At 41.0% G+C, this 14,589-nt stretch overlaps 1 protein-coding gene across 4 annotated transcripts in view; it reads left to right on the top strand.

The window, feature by feature from the left end:
• wdpcp (WD repeat containing planar cell polarity effector) overlaps nucleotides 1–14,589 on the top strand; it is a 169,878-nt gene that overhangs the window by 25,596 nt on the left and 129,693 nt on the right. For all 4 annotated transcript variants that reach the window (XM_034184980.1, XM_034184984.1, XM_034184983.1 and 1 more), the window contains one exon: nucleotides 13,748–13,832. In XM_034184980.1, coding sequence (XP_034040871.1) covers nucleotides 13,772–13,832 — 61 coding nt within the window. In that variant the 5' untranslated portion in view covers nucleotides 13,748–13,771. The remainder of the gene's footprint in view (nucleotides 1–13,747; nucleotides 13,833–14,589) is intronic.

Genomic DNA, 14,589 nt, shown 5'->3' on the forward strand with positions numbered 1-14,589 from the left:
TGTGTGTGTGTATATATATATATGTGTGTGTGTGTGTGTGTGTGTGTGTGTGTGTATATATATATATATATGTGTGTGTGTGTGTGTATATATATATATATGTGTGTGTGTGTATATATATATATATATATATATATATATATGTGTGTGTGTGTGTATATATATATATATGTGTGTGTGTGTGTATATATATATATATATATATACTGAACAAATATATAAATGCAACACTTTTGTTTTTGTTCTGATTTTTCATGACCTGAACTGAAAAATTTTAAACATTCTCTACATACACAAAGGACCTCTCTCATTCATCTTCACCCGCTTACTCCAATTAAGGGTCTCAGATGCTGGAACCTATCCCAGCAGTTACAGAGCGTGAGGCAGGGTACCGGATGCGTGGACAGGACGCCAGTCTGTCACAGCACAAAAGCCGTATTTCTCTAAAATATTGTTCACAAATCTGTCTAAATCTGTGTTAGTGAGTACTTCTTCGTTGCCGAGATAATCCATCCCACCTCACAGGTGTGGCATATCAAAATGCTGATTATTGCACAGGTGTGCCTTAGGCTGGCCACAATAAAAGTCCACTCTGAAATATGCAGTTTTGCTTTATTTGGGAAGTCAGAAAACCAGTCAGTATCTAGTGTGACCACTGTTTGCCTCACACATCTCCTTTGCATAGAGTTGATCAGCAGCCAGACGTGATCAAATGTGAGCATTTGCCCACTCAAGTCGGTCACGACGACAAACTGCAGTCAAGTCGAGACTCCAATGAGACGATGAGCATGCAGATGAGATTCCCTGAGATGGTTTCTGACAGTTTGTGCAGAAATTCTTTGGTTCTAAAAACTGACTGTTGCAGCAGCTGTCCGAGTGGCTGGTCTCAGATGATCTTGGAGGTGAACATGCTGGATGTGGAGGTCCTGAGCTAGTGTGGTTACACGTGGTCTGCGGTTGTCAGGCCGGTTGGATGTACTGCCAAATTCTCTGAAACGCCTTTGGAGACGGCTTATGGTAGAGAAATTAACATTCAGTTCAAGGCCAACAGCTCTGGTGGACATTCCTGCTGTCAGCATGGCAATTTCACACTCCCTCAAAACTGGCAACATCTGTGGCATTGTGCTGTGTGATAAAACTGCACATTTCAGAGTGGCCTTTTATTGTGGCCAGCCTACGGCACACCTGTGCAATAAACATGTTGTCTAATCAGCATCGTGATATACCACACCTGTGAGGTGGGATGGGTTATCTCGGCAAAGGAGAAGTGCTCACTAACACAGATTTAGACAGATTTGTGTGGAATATTTCAGAGAAATAGGTCTTTGATGTATAGAAAATGTTTTAGACCTTTGAGTTCAGCTCATTTAAAATGGGAGTAAAAGCAAAAGTATTGCATTTATATTTTTGTTCAGTGTATATCATCCTGTAGAGAAATAGTGGTACCTTATATTTTGTTGGTTTATGTGATATGGTATTGTGCGCAGGTGTTTTGTTATTTGTGTGTTTAGTGTATATCTGTGTGTTTGTGGTCAGATGGTGAACAACAAGGTGCCAAATGGCTTTAAAAGACCTAAGTCCAACAGCATAAACACAGCCGCGGTCAGTTTGTCACCTTTGGTGTGACGTGACAGATACCAGAGAGGTATGTAGTACCTGAGTTTCTTTGAAGTTAGCCAGCACTTGTGTTGCTGTTCTGGAAGTATTGCCTTTCCTGCCCTTGGGTACAGCTGAGGGGGTTGGGGGTGGGTGGCAAATGCACTCAGCTTTTAAGTGAGTCACTTTCCAGCATCGGGTCTGCTGAACTAGAGCGAAAGGCGCCTCACTGTCATTTGCAGTGGATTCCTGAATGAAATTAGAAGTTTAGGGTTGAGTTTCTGTATGATGACTCGGATCAAGACATCAGTGTTCTGCCCCGTCTCATCCCAATTGGACAATTTTAATCTCTATTTCTGTCACTGTTTTTCCTTCTGTCATTACTGGTGATGTTTGTTTTTCTGCTCCAGGCATTGGGTAAATACCTCAGCTGGAGTAGGTTTTCCCCACTTTCCACCTTCCTCCCTCCATTACCTCCTTAAATGACGTTTACACATCTGCTTAGAAGAGCCTCTCCACTCATCTCTTTTGTCTCTTTGTCTTTCTCTGTGTCTCTGCCTGTCCTGTCTTCCTTTTTCTTGCACATGTATTTACACGTGGCAAGATTATGTCTACAAGCAATTACAATTTTAATGATACAATAATAAAACTGAGTCAAAAAACACTGCCTGCGCCTGTTCACTGGCCAGTTCTAACTTCTTTTTGGCAGTTTCTGACTGTAGCATGGTGGTGAAACAGATGGTAGAGTTAGTTGTGCATCACCCTGAGGTGCCTCCTAACTTGTCCTGTGCAGTTAAACAAATTACTGAAGCCAAATGGTTCCCAGCAAGAAGAGAACTTTGCACTGAAATTTCTAGAATAGAGCACTGAAATGTGACATCTCATATCCGCAATAACAATCAAACCGGTTCTATACTTGCTTTACAGCCTTTTTGTATTTTGAAGACCAATATGACTTTAGTGTGTGGACCTTTCATCCTCGTGTACAGTGGTGATGGAATAAACAAATAAAGTGAGTTATTTATATGTATCTAATGTGACTTCCTGCTCAGGGTGCTTGCAGATGACACCTTTATTCACAGATATTCGTAAACCAGGGTTACACACTCGAAGGACATCTTTTACTATCCAATCTGTCTGGTCACTCATTACAGATTATAAATATAAAGAACTATTTAAACTAATAACACTGTGGAAAAATTCTATGATGTGCTGCAGCCAGAAGCATGCCAGTGGCATTCACAGAGTTCTAATTCTGTCTGTCTCACCTTTTAGATTTTACCATTTAGCATGAAACTCAGAGCAGGACAGACATGTGCAGAGAATTCTCGTACCCACAGTGATAGACTGGAGAGCAGCAACACTTACCACAGTGTTGTAACCTCTTTCGTTTATTCGAGCTCACACAATTCCTCAGTCACCGGGAAAATAATTATGCCTTTCCATGATCACATTTGTTGTGATCCACTCCTTGATGTCACAGTTTTTCTTGATCAGAAAAGTGGGAAGCTCATAAGGCTATTTTGAAAGTCTCAATTTTTCTCTTAGCAACAGTTTGTATAGAACCAGCCAAGCGGTGCCAAGGGCTCTGTTGGTGTTTGAGTGTATGTGAATGGGTGAATGTGAGACATCATTAAACAAATGTGTGTCTGTTGACAAGTGAAAAGGGGCTATAGAAATGCATTGTGTACATACAGTACTATTTTACCATTTGTTCCAAAAATAATGTTATTATGACTCCTCATCATAGAGCAAATAGTTTGTCAAAGGGACATTTTGCCTTGATAATGAGACTAGATGAAAAGCTTAATGGTGCACTTTCCCAGGAAACACTACAACAACAATAATAAGAGAAATTACACACACTCACTGTGTTCAAGTTCCCAGACTGGCGTCGTACATTTAAACTTTTGTGGTTGTCTTGGACTGACATAAATGCTCTACACCTTTTCAGTTGCTTGACAGATCAGCATGTTATGTCATGTCAAGCGGATTGAATTTCAATATGTTTATGTCACTATGTCTGCTATGGCATCCTAACCACACCCCAACATTTTCACCTTGTGTGTGCAGCAAGCAAAGTAAATGCTTCTGTCTGTGTGTGAACAAACAAACAAACCAACTGCTTAATGGATTTTCACCAAACCTGGAGGGAATATTACTTGGGCTAGTGTTTATAGATGATGAACCCTTTGAACAGATTGGTCAAAGTCAAGTAAACCATAGGCAAAAGCAGATTTACCACAATATCCGTGCTACCAGTGTGGCTAGAGATTTGAGCAAAAGCTCATATTGATCAGTAATTCGTGACGAAGTCAAAAAATGAAGTCATATGTATTATGTTACAAAAATACCCCCCCCCCCCATATGTACTACATATTGTAGTTCTTGTCAAATATTAAATCAAATCAATTCAAATCAATTTTATTTATATAGCGCCAAATCACAACAAACAATCACCCCAAGGCGCTTTATATTGTAGGGCAAAAGCCATACAATAATTACAGAAAAACTCCAACAGTCAAAACGACCCCCTATGAGCAAGCACTTGGCGACAGTGGGAAGGAAAACTCACTTTTAACAGGAAGAAACCTCCAGCAGAACCAGGCTCAGAGTGGGGCAGTCTTCTGCTGGGACTGGTTGGGGCTGAGGGAGAGAACCAGGAAAAAGACATGCTGTGGAGGGGAGCAGAGATCAATCACTAATGATTAAATGCAGAGTGGTGCATACAGAGCAAAAAGAGAAAGAAACACTCAGTGCATCATGGGAACCCCCCAGCAGTCTAAGTCTATAGCAGCATAACTAAGGGATGGTTCAGGGTCACCTGATCCAGCCCTAACTATAAGCTTTTTCAAAAAGGAAAGTTTTAACCTTAATCTTAAAAGTAGAGAGGGTGTCTGTCTCCCTAATCCGAATTTGGAGCTGGTTCCACAGGAGAGGAGCCTGAAAGCTGAAGGCTCTGCCTCCCATTCTACTCTTACAAACCCTAGGAACTACAAGTAAGCCTGCAGTCTGAGAGCGAAGCGCTCTATTGGGGTGATATGGTTCTATGAGGTCCCTGTTACAAATTTAAGTCATTCAGAGAAAACTCACTCACTCAACTTCAACCGCTTAGGGTCACGGGGAGGAGCGGGGCTGGAGCCTATCCCAGCAGTCATAGGGTGTGAGGCAGAGTACTTCCTGGACAGGACGCCAGTCTGTCGCAGGACCGCATATAGACAAACAAATACATTCACACCCACACGCATGCCTAGGATCAATTTAAAGTTTCCAATCCACCTAACCTGCATGTCTTTGAATGTCGGAGGAAGCCGGAGCACCTGGAAGGAACTCACGGGGAGAACATGCAAACTCCACACAGAAAGACCACAGGTGGGAATCAATCCCATGACCATCTCGCTGTGAAGCAACAGTGCTAACCACTAAGCCACCTTGCTGCCCTCAGAGAAAAAACTATGATCATAATCAAGCTCAATGATTATTTCTGTTTTCTGGGAAATTTTATTTGATATTTTAAATCATACAGAAGCAAATACATGAAATATTTCCTATTAAACTGCATCCTTTTTCCTCAGACATTTATATGAATGTAACAACATTGTTCGCGTCACGCTATAATCATAGGTTAAGGCTTATATTTATGTGTCTCGCTGTATTCCTGAGAGTTATAGTTTACACAGGTCTTTGTACAGCAAAACCCCACACACATTATTTGTTCTCTCAGCAGTCACAGTCCTCCCATGATGCTTTGTTTTTTGGGGGGTGGAGGGTGGGGTAAATTAGACTGCCTGTAAGATTTGGATTGTTTGTTTTAAGTTTTGTTTTCCTCCCACTTCTAAGCATCTCTCACTTTCTTTAGAAGCATCATTCTTCACATTTTATCCACTTTTTTGTTGTTACTGTTGTGATAGCAGAGTTTAAGCTAGAGCACGTTTCCTTTAGGATATATAGGCAAGACATTGAGTGAGTCTGTGTGTATTTGTGCTTGCACAGTTTAATATGCATGTTAATTTGTGCATGTGCACATTTCCTCAGAAAGGCAAGAGCCAGCACACTGCACGTGCCTGTCCACGCAGCTGTACGACTGCACATATCAGACGTTTCAGAGATTTGGAGCGTATGCAACAAAAGCTGAGATTGAAGTTTACGGAATGCACGTCTGCTCATGCAATTGAGACTTGACAGCACTTTGAAGACTGTTCAAATTAGAAAACTTCAACAGATGGATGCATACTAAGAATTACTCACGTTGCACAATGTGGAAAGTGCCTTTTGTTCACTTTTTTCATCAACGTGTTTACCAAATTTCTTACCAGGACCAAAATAAAACCAGGCAGAAAGAGCAAGAGATAAGTTGTGGAAAAAAATCTGAAAATTTGAAACATTGTCCTTTGAGAGAGATGAGACAAGAGGGCACAAATTGACAGAAAAAAAAGAGTGAAAGCTTACAGCCCAGGGTCAGAAAGCTTAATGCATTTCTAATAGGATGTACCTGAGGAAAACATGAGAGAGGAAGGGCAGAAAAAAGATAAAAGGCAAGGGGACAAGTAGGTAGAGGGGATGATAGGGAAAATCATAAAGCCAGCAAAGTTACAGAATGAAAACAAAAAAGGGAAAGAAAGCCTGAGCCTGGTGGTGTTCTGTGATAATGAATGTCTGTACGTGCATGTATTGAGGGGAAGGGAACAAGGTAATGTTGCAGTGACCTTGTGTCAATCACCCTGTGGCTGCTCTTTAACCCTTGTATTTACTCCAGCCGTTGTGTCACACATTTCTCTGACACACAATGCTGTGGTTTATCCGGGAGTCCCAAAACCCAGATATTTGTTTTTTGTTTAATCCTGTATGACAGGCATGCATGTGCAGGTGTGAGTGCCTGGCTCAAGGACACATCAAGAAGAATTGACCTGCAGGTGTCTATTTCCAGGATGGTTTCTCCAACCATCTGTCCAGTCTAACATCCCAAAGACTTTGTATCACTGCTACAAATTCTCACTCCCAACTTGTCACATTTTTACAATTGGTCAGTGCCTCCTTCTGTCAGGAGGTGAGGAGTGAGGGACCCCTGGTGTATCATTTAGTGATGCATGGGAAGATGCTGTTTGTTTTTTGTTTGTTTGTTTGTTTTGACAGCAGCGTCTTTTCTCTCTGATAGCACACTCAACTATCTCCTTCACTTCTGCATCATCAGGGAACTGTCACTTATGTTTTAATTATGGTTGAGCAGAGGGTTAGCATTTACCCGCGCGTCACATCGCGATGCAATGCGGGTACCCGACTCATCACATATTGACGTTAGGTCAAATGTGTCAAAATGTAACTACTTGAGTGTGAGACTGGGTTGATCAGTGATACCTGAAGGGCTGCATAATCACGGTTGAATAAGAAATTAGATTATTAATGAGCCAGTGAGCTGGAGCAATTATTTCTTATTTAGTACCATTATATTTAAGAAACTTATTTATTATTTATCTTAAATTATGGCTCCGCCAACTCTCTGTGGTGTAGTGAGGTACTGGAGAATTTCTAAAAACTTTCTTTTGCTAATTCTGAGCAATTCAAGAGCCACTGACTGTCACTCTTACTGCACCATACATTTTTCTCTCACCTTGACCAAGGTGAGTTTTAACTGGACAAAATCAATGAGAGATTTCACATGTCTTGCCACCAACTCCCTATCTCATATCTTTTTTCTCATTCAAAACCATCATCTCTTCCTATCTGTCAAGATGGCCTGTTCAGTTCATCCATCATTTTTATTGCCACCTGAAATCTTAAACATTGAAGCAAAGCTTTTTTTTTTAAATTACCTATTTGTGAAGTTAATCTTTAAGATTTAGGTGCTGTTTTACAAAAATCTGAAGATGTAAACCTGAATCCATGAGTATTTGGGATTGGGTGCTACTACTACCTGCCAAAATAAAGTCTGAATATATGGAATCACTGATTATGCACTTGAGCTGCAACAATTAATCAACTGTTAGATTAATCTATTAGGATAATCGGGTAATCACTTTGAGCCTTTTTTAATATTCAAATTCTAATTTCACCATCCTACAGTCTATCCAGAAAGTATTCACAGCACTTCACTTGTTCCACATTTTGTCATGTTACAGCCTTATTCCAAAATGGATGAAATTATTATTATTTTCTTAAAATGCTACATACAACACCCCATAATGACAATGTGGAAAAAAAAAGTTTTTTTTGTAATTTTTGTAAATTTTTTAAAAAACAAAACAAAAAACAAGAAATCACGTACATAAGTATTCACAGCCTTTGCCATGAAGCTCAAAATTGAGCTCAGATGCATCCTGTTTCCACTGATCATCCTTGAGATCTTTCGACAGTTTAATTGGAGTCCACCTGGGGTTAAATCAATTGACTGGACATGATTTTTAAAGACACACGCCTGTCTACATATAAGGTCTCACAGTTGACAGTGCATGTCAGAGCACAAACCAAGCATGAAGTCTAAGGAATTGTCTGTAGACATCTGAGACAGGATTGTCTTGAGGCACAAATCTGGGGAAGGGTACAGAAACATTTCTGCTGCTTTGACGGTCCCATTGAGTGGCCTCCGTTATCCATAAATGAAGACGTTCCAATCCACCAGGACTCTTCCTAGAGCTGGCTGCCCATCTAAACTGAGTGATCAGGGGAGAAGGGCCTTAGTCAGGGAGGTGACCAAGAACCTGATGGTCACTCTGTCAGAGCTCCAGCATTCCCCTGTGGAGAGAGGAGAACCTTCCAGAAGGACAACCATCTCTTCAGTAATCCACCAATCAGGCCTGTATGGTAGAGTGGCCTGACGGAAGCCACTCCTTAGTAAAAGACACATGGCAGCCCACCTGGAGTGTGTCATAAGGCACCTGAAGGACTCTCAGATGCTGAGAAACAAAATTCTTTGCTCTGAGGAGACAAAGATTAATGTCTTTGGCATGAATGCCAGGTGTCATGTTTGGAGGAAACCACTCACTAATCCTACAGTGAAGCATGGTGGTGGCAGCATCATGCTGTGGGGATGTTTTTCAGTAGCAAAAAATGTGAGACTAGTCAGGATTGAGGGAAAGATGAATGTAGCAATGTACAGAGACATCGTGGATGAAAACCTGCTCCAGAGCGCTCTTGACCTCAGACTGAAGCGACGGTTCATCTTTCAGCAGGGCACTGAACCTAAGCACACAGCCAAGATATCAAAGGAGTGGCTTCAGGACAACTCTGTGAATCTTCTTGAGTGGTCCAGCCTGAGTCCAGACCTGAATCGGATTGAACATCTCTGGAGAGATCTGAAAATGGCTGTGCACTGACGCTCCCCATCCAACGTGATGGAGCTTGAGAGGTGCTGCAAAGAGGAATGGGCAAAACTGCCCAAAGATAGGTGCACCAAGCTTGTGGCATCATATTCAAGAACACCTGAGGCTGTAATTGCTGCCAAAGGTGCATTTTGAGGGAGAATAAAAAATGAATTTACTCAATTTTTTGAATAGGGCTGTAACATAACAAAATATGGAAAAAGTGAAGCGCTTTGAATACTTTCCGGATTCACTGTAAATGTGAATATTTTCTGGTTGATTTTATTATTTATTTATTAGGAACACATTTGAAGGCATCAGCTTTGGCTCTAGAAAACAATGAGTGATGTTTATTTTTTGACATTTTATGGAGCTAACATCTAACTGATTAACAGAAAAATAATTGATTCAACTGCTTTTTCCAAATGCCAATTCAAAGTTTGTAATTGCCATTTCTAAAATAACAAAATCATATGCTATTATACTTTGTAATATTCTTTATTTAGATGAGTGACATCATGTTCAGAACTCCATCCTTCAGATTAAACCTCAGTACAGTCTTTGTGTGATGTATTCACCCAAACGTGTGTCCATGCATGTAGAACACAAGCTCTGTGGTTAATTCTGTTAGGTAAAATAAATCTGTATTTGAGACACTGAGATGTGACATGAATTCAAATCCCTGTATGGCTGGACGGCTTCCATTGTTTTATATATTTAAAGTTTGCTGTCTGTGACTTTCTTTTTGTGGTGCACTCATTCAAAAAATTAAACAAAACAAAAAAACCTGTTGTACTTGTTTCTCTTTGCAATGCAAACACACACTCATACTCAATAACCACCCAGAGGGGACAGTGGAAGATGAGCGCAGAACAACATGCAGAGAGCAGACAAGGTCGTAGTTCCTGTGGACTCTCTTTGAAAGAGGAGTCGTGTGTTTTCCTGCTCTCCTTTGATGTTAAGGCAGCCTCTTTGCTAGTGTAAAGACAGAGTACAATAACCTAGACCCCCACCATCACCTCCTTCCTTCTTACCCAAGCCCTCTGTGCATCCCCACAGAGCACTGCAGGGCGACAGGTAACCCACGGCAACCCCAGCCACAAATTCAAATGTGTGTGGCAGCTGTCCAGGTGTGTGTGTGTGTGTGTGTGTGTGTGTGTGTGTTTACTGCATATTTACTGTATGTGCATATATTTTTTTAATTCCCTGCCCTTACCAGAGCAAGCAGAAGCTTAAAAGAGCGGCTCTGCAAAATTTTGTTGGATATTCGGCTTTGAAATTTTGTTTTCAGATTGATACAGTTGAAGAGCAGTGACCCTTCTATTTTGAACCATTTTGGCATCTTTTAATGTAATAATTTGCAGTTATTCTTTTGAGTACTTCTTTAAATAACAACACTGGGACATGTCTGGGCCTGTTCAGGCCTTTTGTTTTTATTGGACTTGTGAAGTCTTGTTGCTGATCCCACTGTTGATTGTCTTGAATAGTCTTTAATATGATTGTATGTACTATGCTATCGCTCTGTTTCTCTGTCTCTATAACTTCTGTCTGAATGCCTACTGTATGTGGCCACAGCATCATTGGACATAGACAGATACACATTTGCACTTTAAGATCCTGTATCTCACTGTTTCTTCTAAAGAAAGAGATCCAGCTGAGATCCAGACAGCTCAACAGAGTGAGATCTCAGTAACTTTTAAACTGTCAATAACTAAAAGAAAACCAGCGGAAATGAGGTTTTCCTCCAAAAAGGCTGACTACTACTTCAAAAAAAAAAAAAAATTGGATTAGACTAGATGAAAGAATCCTCTGTCAGTAAATGTGTGACACTGTTTCTGCCATGCCATGCTGGCCACAGCATTTCCAAGGCACCTGGCGTTATCTGTGTATTTATGTTGGCACTTGTAGTTTTGGTGGTTGAGAAGCCAAATTATCTCCCCCCACACACATTCAGAGAGACTCTGAATGATTAAACTTAACCAGAGAGACTGGTTAAGCGTTGGGCTTGAAACCAGCGCAGCCTCCGTTCAATTCCCAGCCTGACCGGAAAATCACTAAGGGCCCTTGGGCAAGGTCCTTAATCCCCTAGTTGCTCCCGGTGTGTAGTGAGTACCTTCTATGGCAGCACCCTCACATCGGGGTGAATGTGAGGCATTATTGTAAAGCACTTTGAGCATCTGATGCAGATGGAAAAGCGCTATATAAATGCAGTCTATGTTGTGTGGGCCGCTGAAGAGGAGGTACTGCTGGCCCACCACCAGAGGGTGTCCTGCCTGAATGGCGGGCTTCAGGCACGAGAGGGCGCCGCCGCCTCACGGGAGCAGCTGGAAATGACAGCTGTCCCTCATCACCACCTGACAGCTGTTACCCATCATCACCATCTCCATAAAAGTCGGGCAGCAACTCCACCTCCCTGCCGAGATATCAGTCTACCTAGAAGGTAAAATTCTCAGCCGCTGTTGTGCCGAATGCACATAATCCTTTTCTGAACTATTTGCAGGAGTTCCTGTACCTCTATTTGCAGCTGGGAGCTGGGTTTTGTGGACAGTGGAGGAGTGACTACCTTCACTCCTCGCTCCACATACGATAAGTAGTGGTTCAGGCTCTGCTGTTACATTGTTCCTGAGTTGGAGGTGGAGGTGTTCCCTCCAAGTGGAAAAGAACTGTTTGCTGATTGTTTTGCTGGATGTGCACACACCCACCATAAACTGTTTTTGCTTCCTGCTAGCAGTACCGATCTGACAGCTGGAGACGGTGGCCACCTGGGGATTCAGGACTTGGCGGCTCCGGTGTGTTCCAGATCCGTGGGCAGTGGAAATCGTGTGGGACCCGGCTCTTCTCTGGACGGACGTCTTCTATCCTCGAGCCTGCCCACACGTCACCTTGTGTTATTGACTGTTGTTCTAAATTGCATTTGTCTGTTTTTCCGTTGTGCACATTCACAACATTAAATTGCTGTATTTCGGCTGATCCATTGTCCGTTCATTTACGCCCCCTGTTGTGGGTCCGTGTCACTACACTTTCACAGCAGTCTATTTTACTCTACACTGAACAAAAATATTAAAGCAACACTTCTTTTATCCCATTTTTGATGCTGAACTCATAGATCTAAAACATATTCTGTATACACAAAAAACCAGCCTAAGGCACACCTGTGCAATAATCATGTTGTCTAATCACCATCTTGATATGCCACACCTTTGGGGTGGGATGGATTATCTAGTATCAGATTTAGATTTGTGAACAGTATTTGAGAGAAATAGGTTTTTTGTGTATATAAAAAAATGTTTTAGATCTTTGAGTTCAGCTTATGAAAAATGGGAGCAAAAACAAAAGTGTTGCATATATATTTTTGTTCAGTGTATTTGTAATGAGTGTAATGAGAACTGCTGCATAGCACCCGCCCAAAACCTATTTTTATTTGCAGACACTGCTGTGTGGAATGCTGTTACTTTGTCTAACCTGTCAGCTTAAAAGTGTCCATCCCTCACTGCGCGCATGTGAAGTGTGAATGAAGATGTCTTTGGGGCCTTGTCCGCCTCAGTTTACTTGTCTGTCTTGTAGTTCTTTTGCTGACACGTGTGATGTGTAGCTGTAGTTCTACAAATTAACTCTGTAAATAACTCTGTAACACAAATCAGTGTTACTTGAGTTACAGAGTTATTTGAAAGTTAATAGCCTCAGATTTGCCAGCTCACACTTCAGTACTGCTGTTTCAGTTCTGCTCCTTGACTAACCTTTGGCTAATTTGTAGTACAGGTTTTCAATGTACAACAAAATTAACTTAAACTTAACTTTTAAGCAAGAGGGAGTACACAAAGAGTGCATAGCGCTGCCAAGGCCCAGCAATCCTCTGTCACCACAGAAGTTGTGTTTTTGTTGCTGTCTGTCTATCTGTGTGTACAATCAGAATTTCTGACTCCTTGATCTTGATTGCAGAATCAAATGTCTCAGGATCAGAGTTCAAAGATCAAAAGTAAGATCAGGATCAAAGTCAAGGTCATAGATAAAAAGTATGTTACATGCCTTGGCTCAGATCCATACCAAAACATAAAGAACTCTTTCTTGACCCCAAGATCTCCCAAATTCCATTGAACTCTATACTTGTCCTTTTCTGTTATCCTGCTAATTAACTGACAGCCGGCAATGAAATCATAACCTCCTCAGTGCATGTAATCATGAGCAAAATGTGAAACCGATTGTTTGTGGAATTCATGTTAAACCAAGTTGTGGCTGAATTGAACTGGCAGCTGCTCAACTCCAGCTACAGAAAGTGTAACTTTGTTACTGTTTTCAATACTTTATGTCAAAAATAATTGATAGCACCACAATTAAGGTGTTGTTTAGGTTTTTTTTTAAACAGAATCTTGATCTTGATAAAGAAAAACAGATAAACAGAAAGGTGATGTAACACAGTGGTAAACATACCACTGTCCCAGCTTTTTGAAACGTGTCGCAGGCATCTATTTCAAAATGACCACATATTTGCAGAAAACAATAAATTTTATCAGTTTGAACATTAGATATGTTGTATTTGTGGTGTATTCAATTGAATATAGGTTGAAGAGGATTTGCAAATCATTGCATTCTGTTTTTATTTACATTTTACACAACGTCCCAACTTAATTGGAATTGGGGTTGTACTTAGTAGGAAATGTAAAAGTCAACTGTGCTTATCATCTTTCAACAAGTTTTCTGTTAGCCTGTGTACATGCACACTTTGTTTCACCCTTAGGATTCTTTATGTCCATCTATTATGTTGCCAAGATATGCATCTGAGGATGTGTTCAGCTTTCTAGCTCCCCCCCACCCACCCCTACATTTTTTTTTAAATTTGTCCTTTCTCTATCACGCAGACTTGGGTTACACTCCTCCCTGAGATGGCGTTCTGCCTGGCTGAGTTGCACTTGTGGTCCACAAAGAGCTCACTCCAAGTCAAAGGTAGCACTTATCACCATGATTAATCTCACTCTCCTTGCCAGTCGTTCTCATTTTGTCTCACTCTGTTGTTCCTTCTGTCATCACACACCTTATTTTCACACCTTCTTTCCTTCTTCTGTATACTAGAACAACCTTGAAGGATAAGTTCTTTTTTACATCCCTTTTCATTTTAAAACATTGTACACAATCAAGTCTATTTAATTTGAGTGAAAGAAATCCTTTTTAGAAATTTAGTTCAGGAAATTGATCCAGGAAAATGAACAGGGCAACGGCATGCTCAGAATAGTTGTTTGCCTAATTACTTATGAGCTCTGACAGTGGATGGGCTGTGTGTACATACACATGGTCATAATTCCTAAATGGTTAGTAGTTTTTTGTTTGTTTGTTTTTTGTAATACTACTTGCATTAAAACAACACTTTGGTAGATAAGGAGCAGGCCTGCCAATGTGTAGACCTGAGTTTGAATTTCGCTCATCCTGTCTGTGTCCTTGAAGAAACTCTGCATTGTCTCAGTTCACTCACCTGTAAAACCTAGTACCAGCCTTGGCTGGGGAAGTAAATGTGAGACGTCATTGTAAAGGGCTCTGACCGTCTGTTAGCTGGAAAACTGCCACAGAAATGCAGTCTTCTTTTTTTGTTTTTACCTCTGCCAACAAAGTTGGACGAGGTGATGTTTTTCCCCAGTTTGTTTGTTTGTTTGTCTGTTTGATGTGAGCAGCCTGGAGCTCACAATTTTTCGTAGATCATTATGAAATT

The sequence above is a fragment of the Thalassophryne amazonica genome, chromosome 13 (genome assembly GCF_902500255.1).
Source record: "Thalassophryne amazonica chromosome 13, fThaAma1.1, whole genome shotgun sequence".
Lineage (NCBI taxonomy): Eukaryota > Metazoa > Chordata > Actinopteri > Batrachoidiformes > Batrachoididae > Thalassophryne > Thalassophryne amazonica.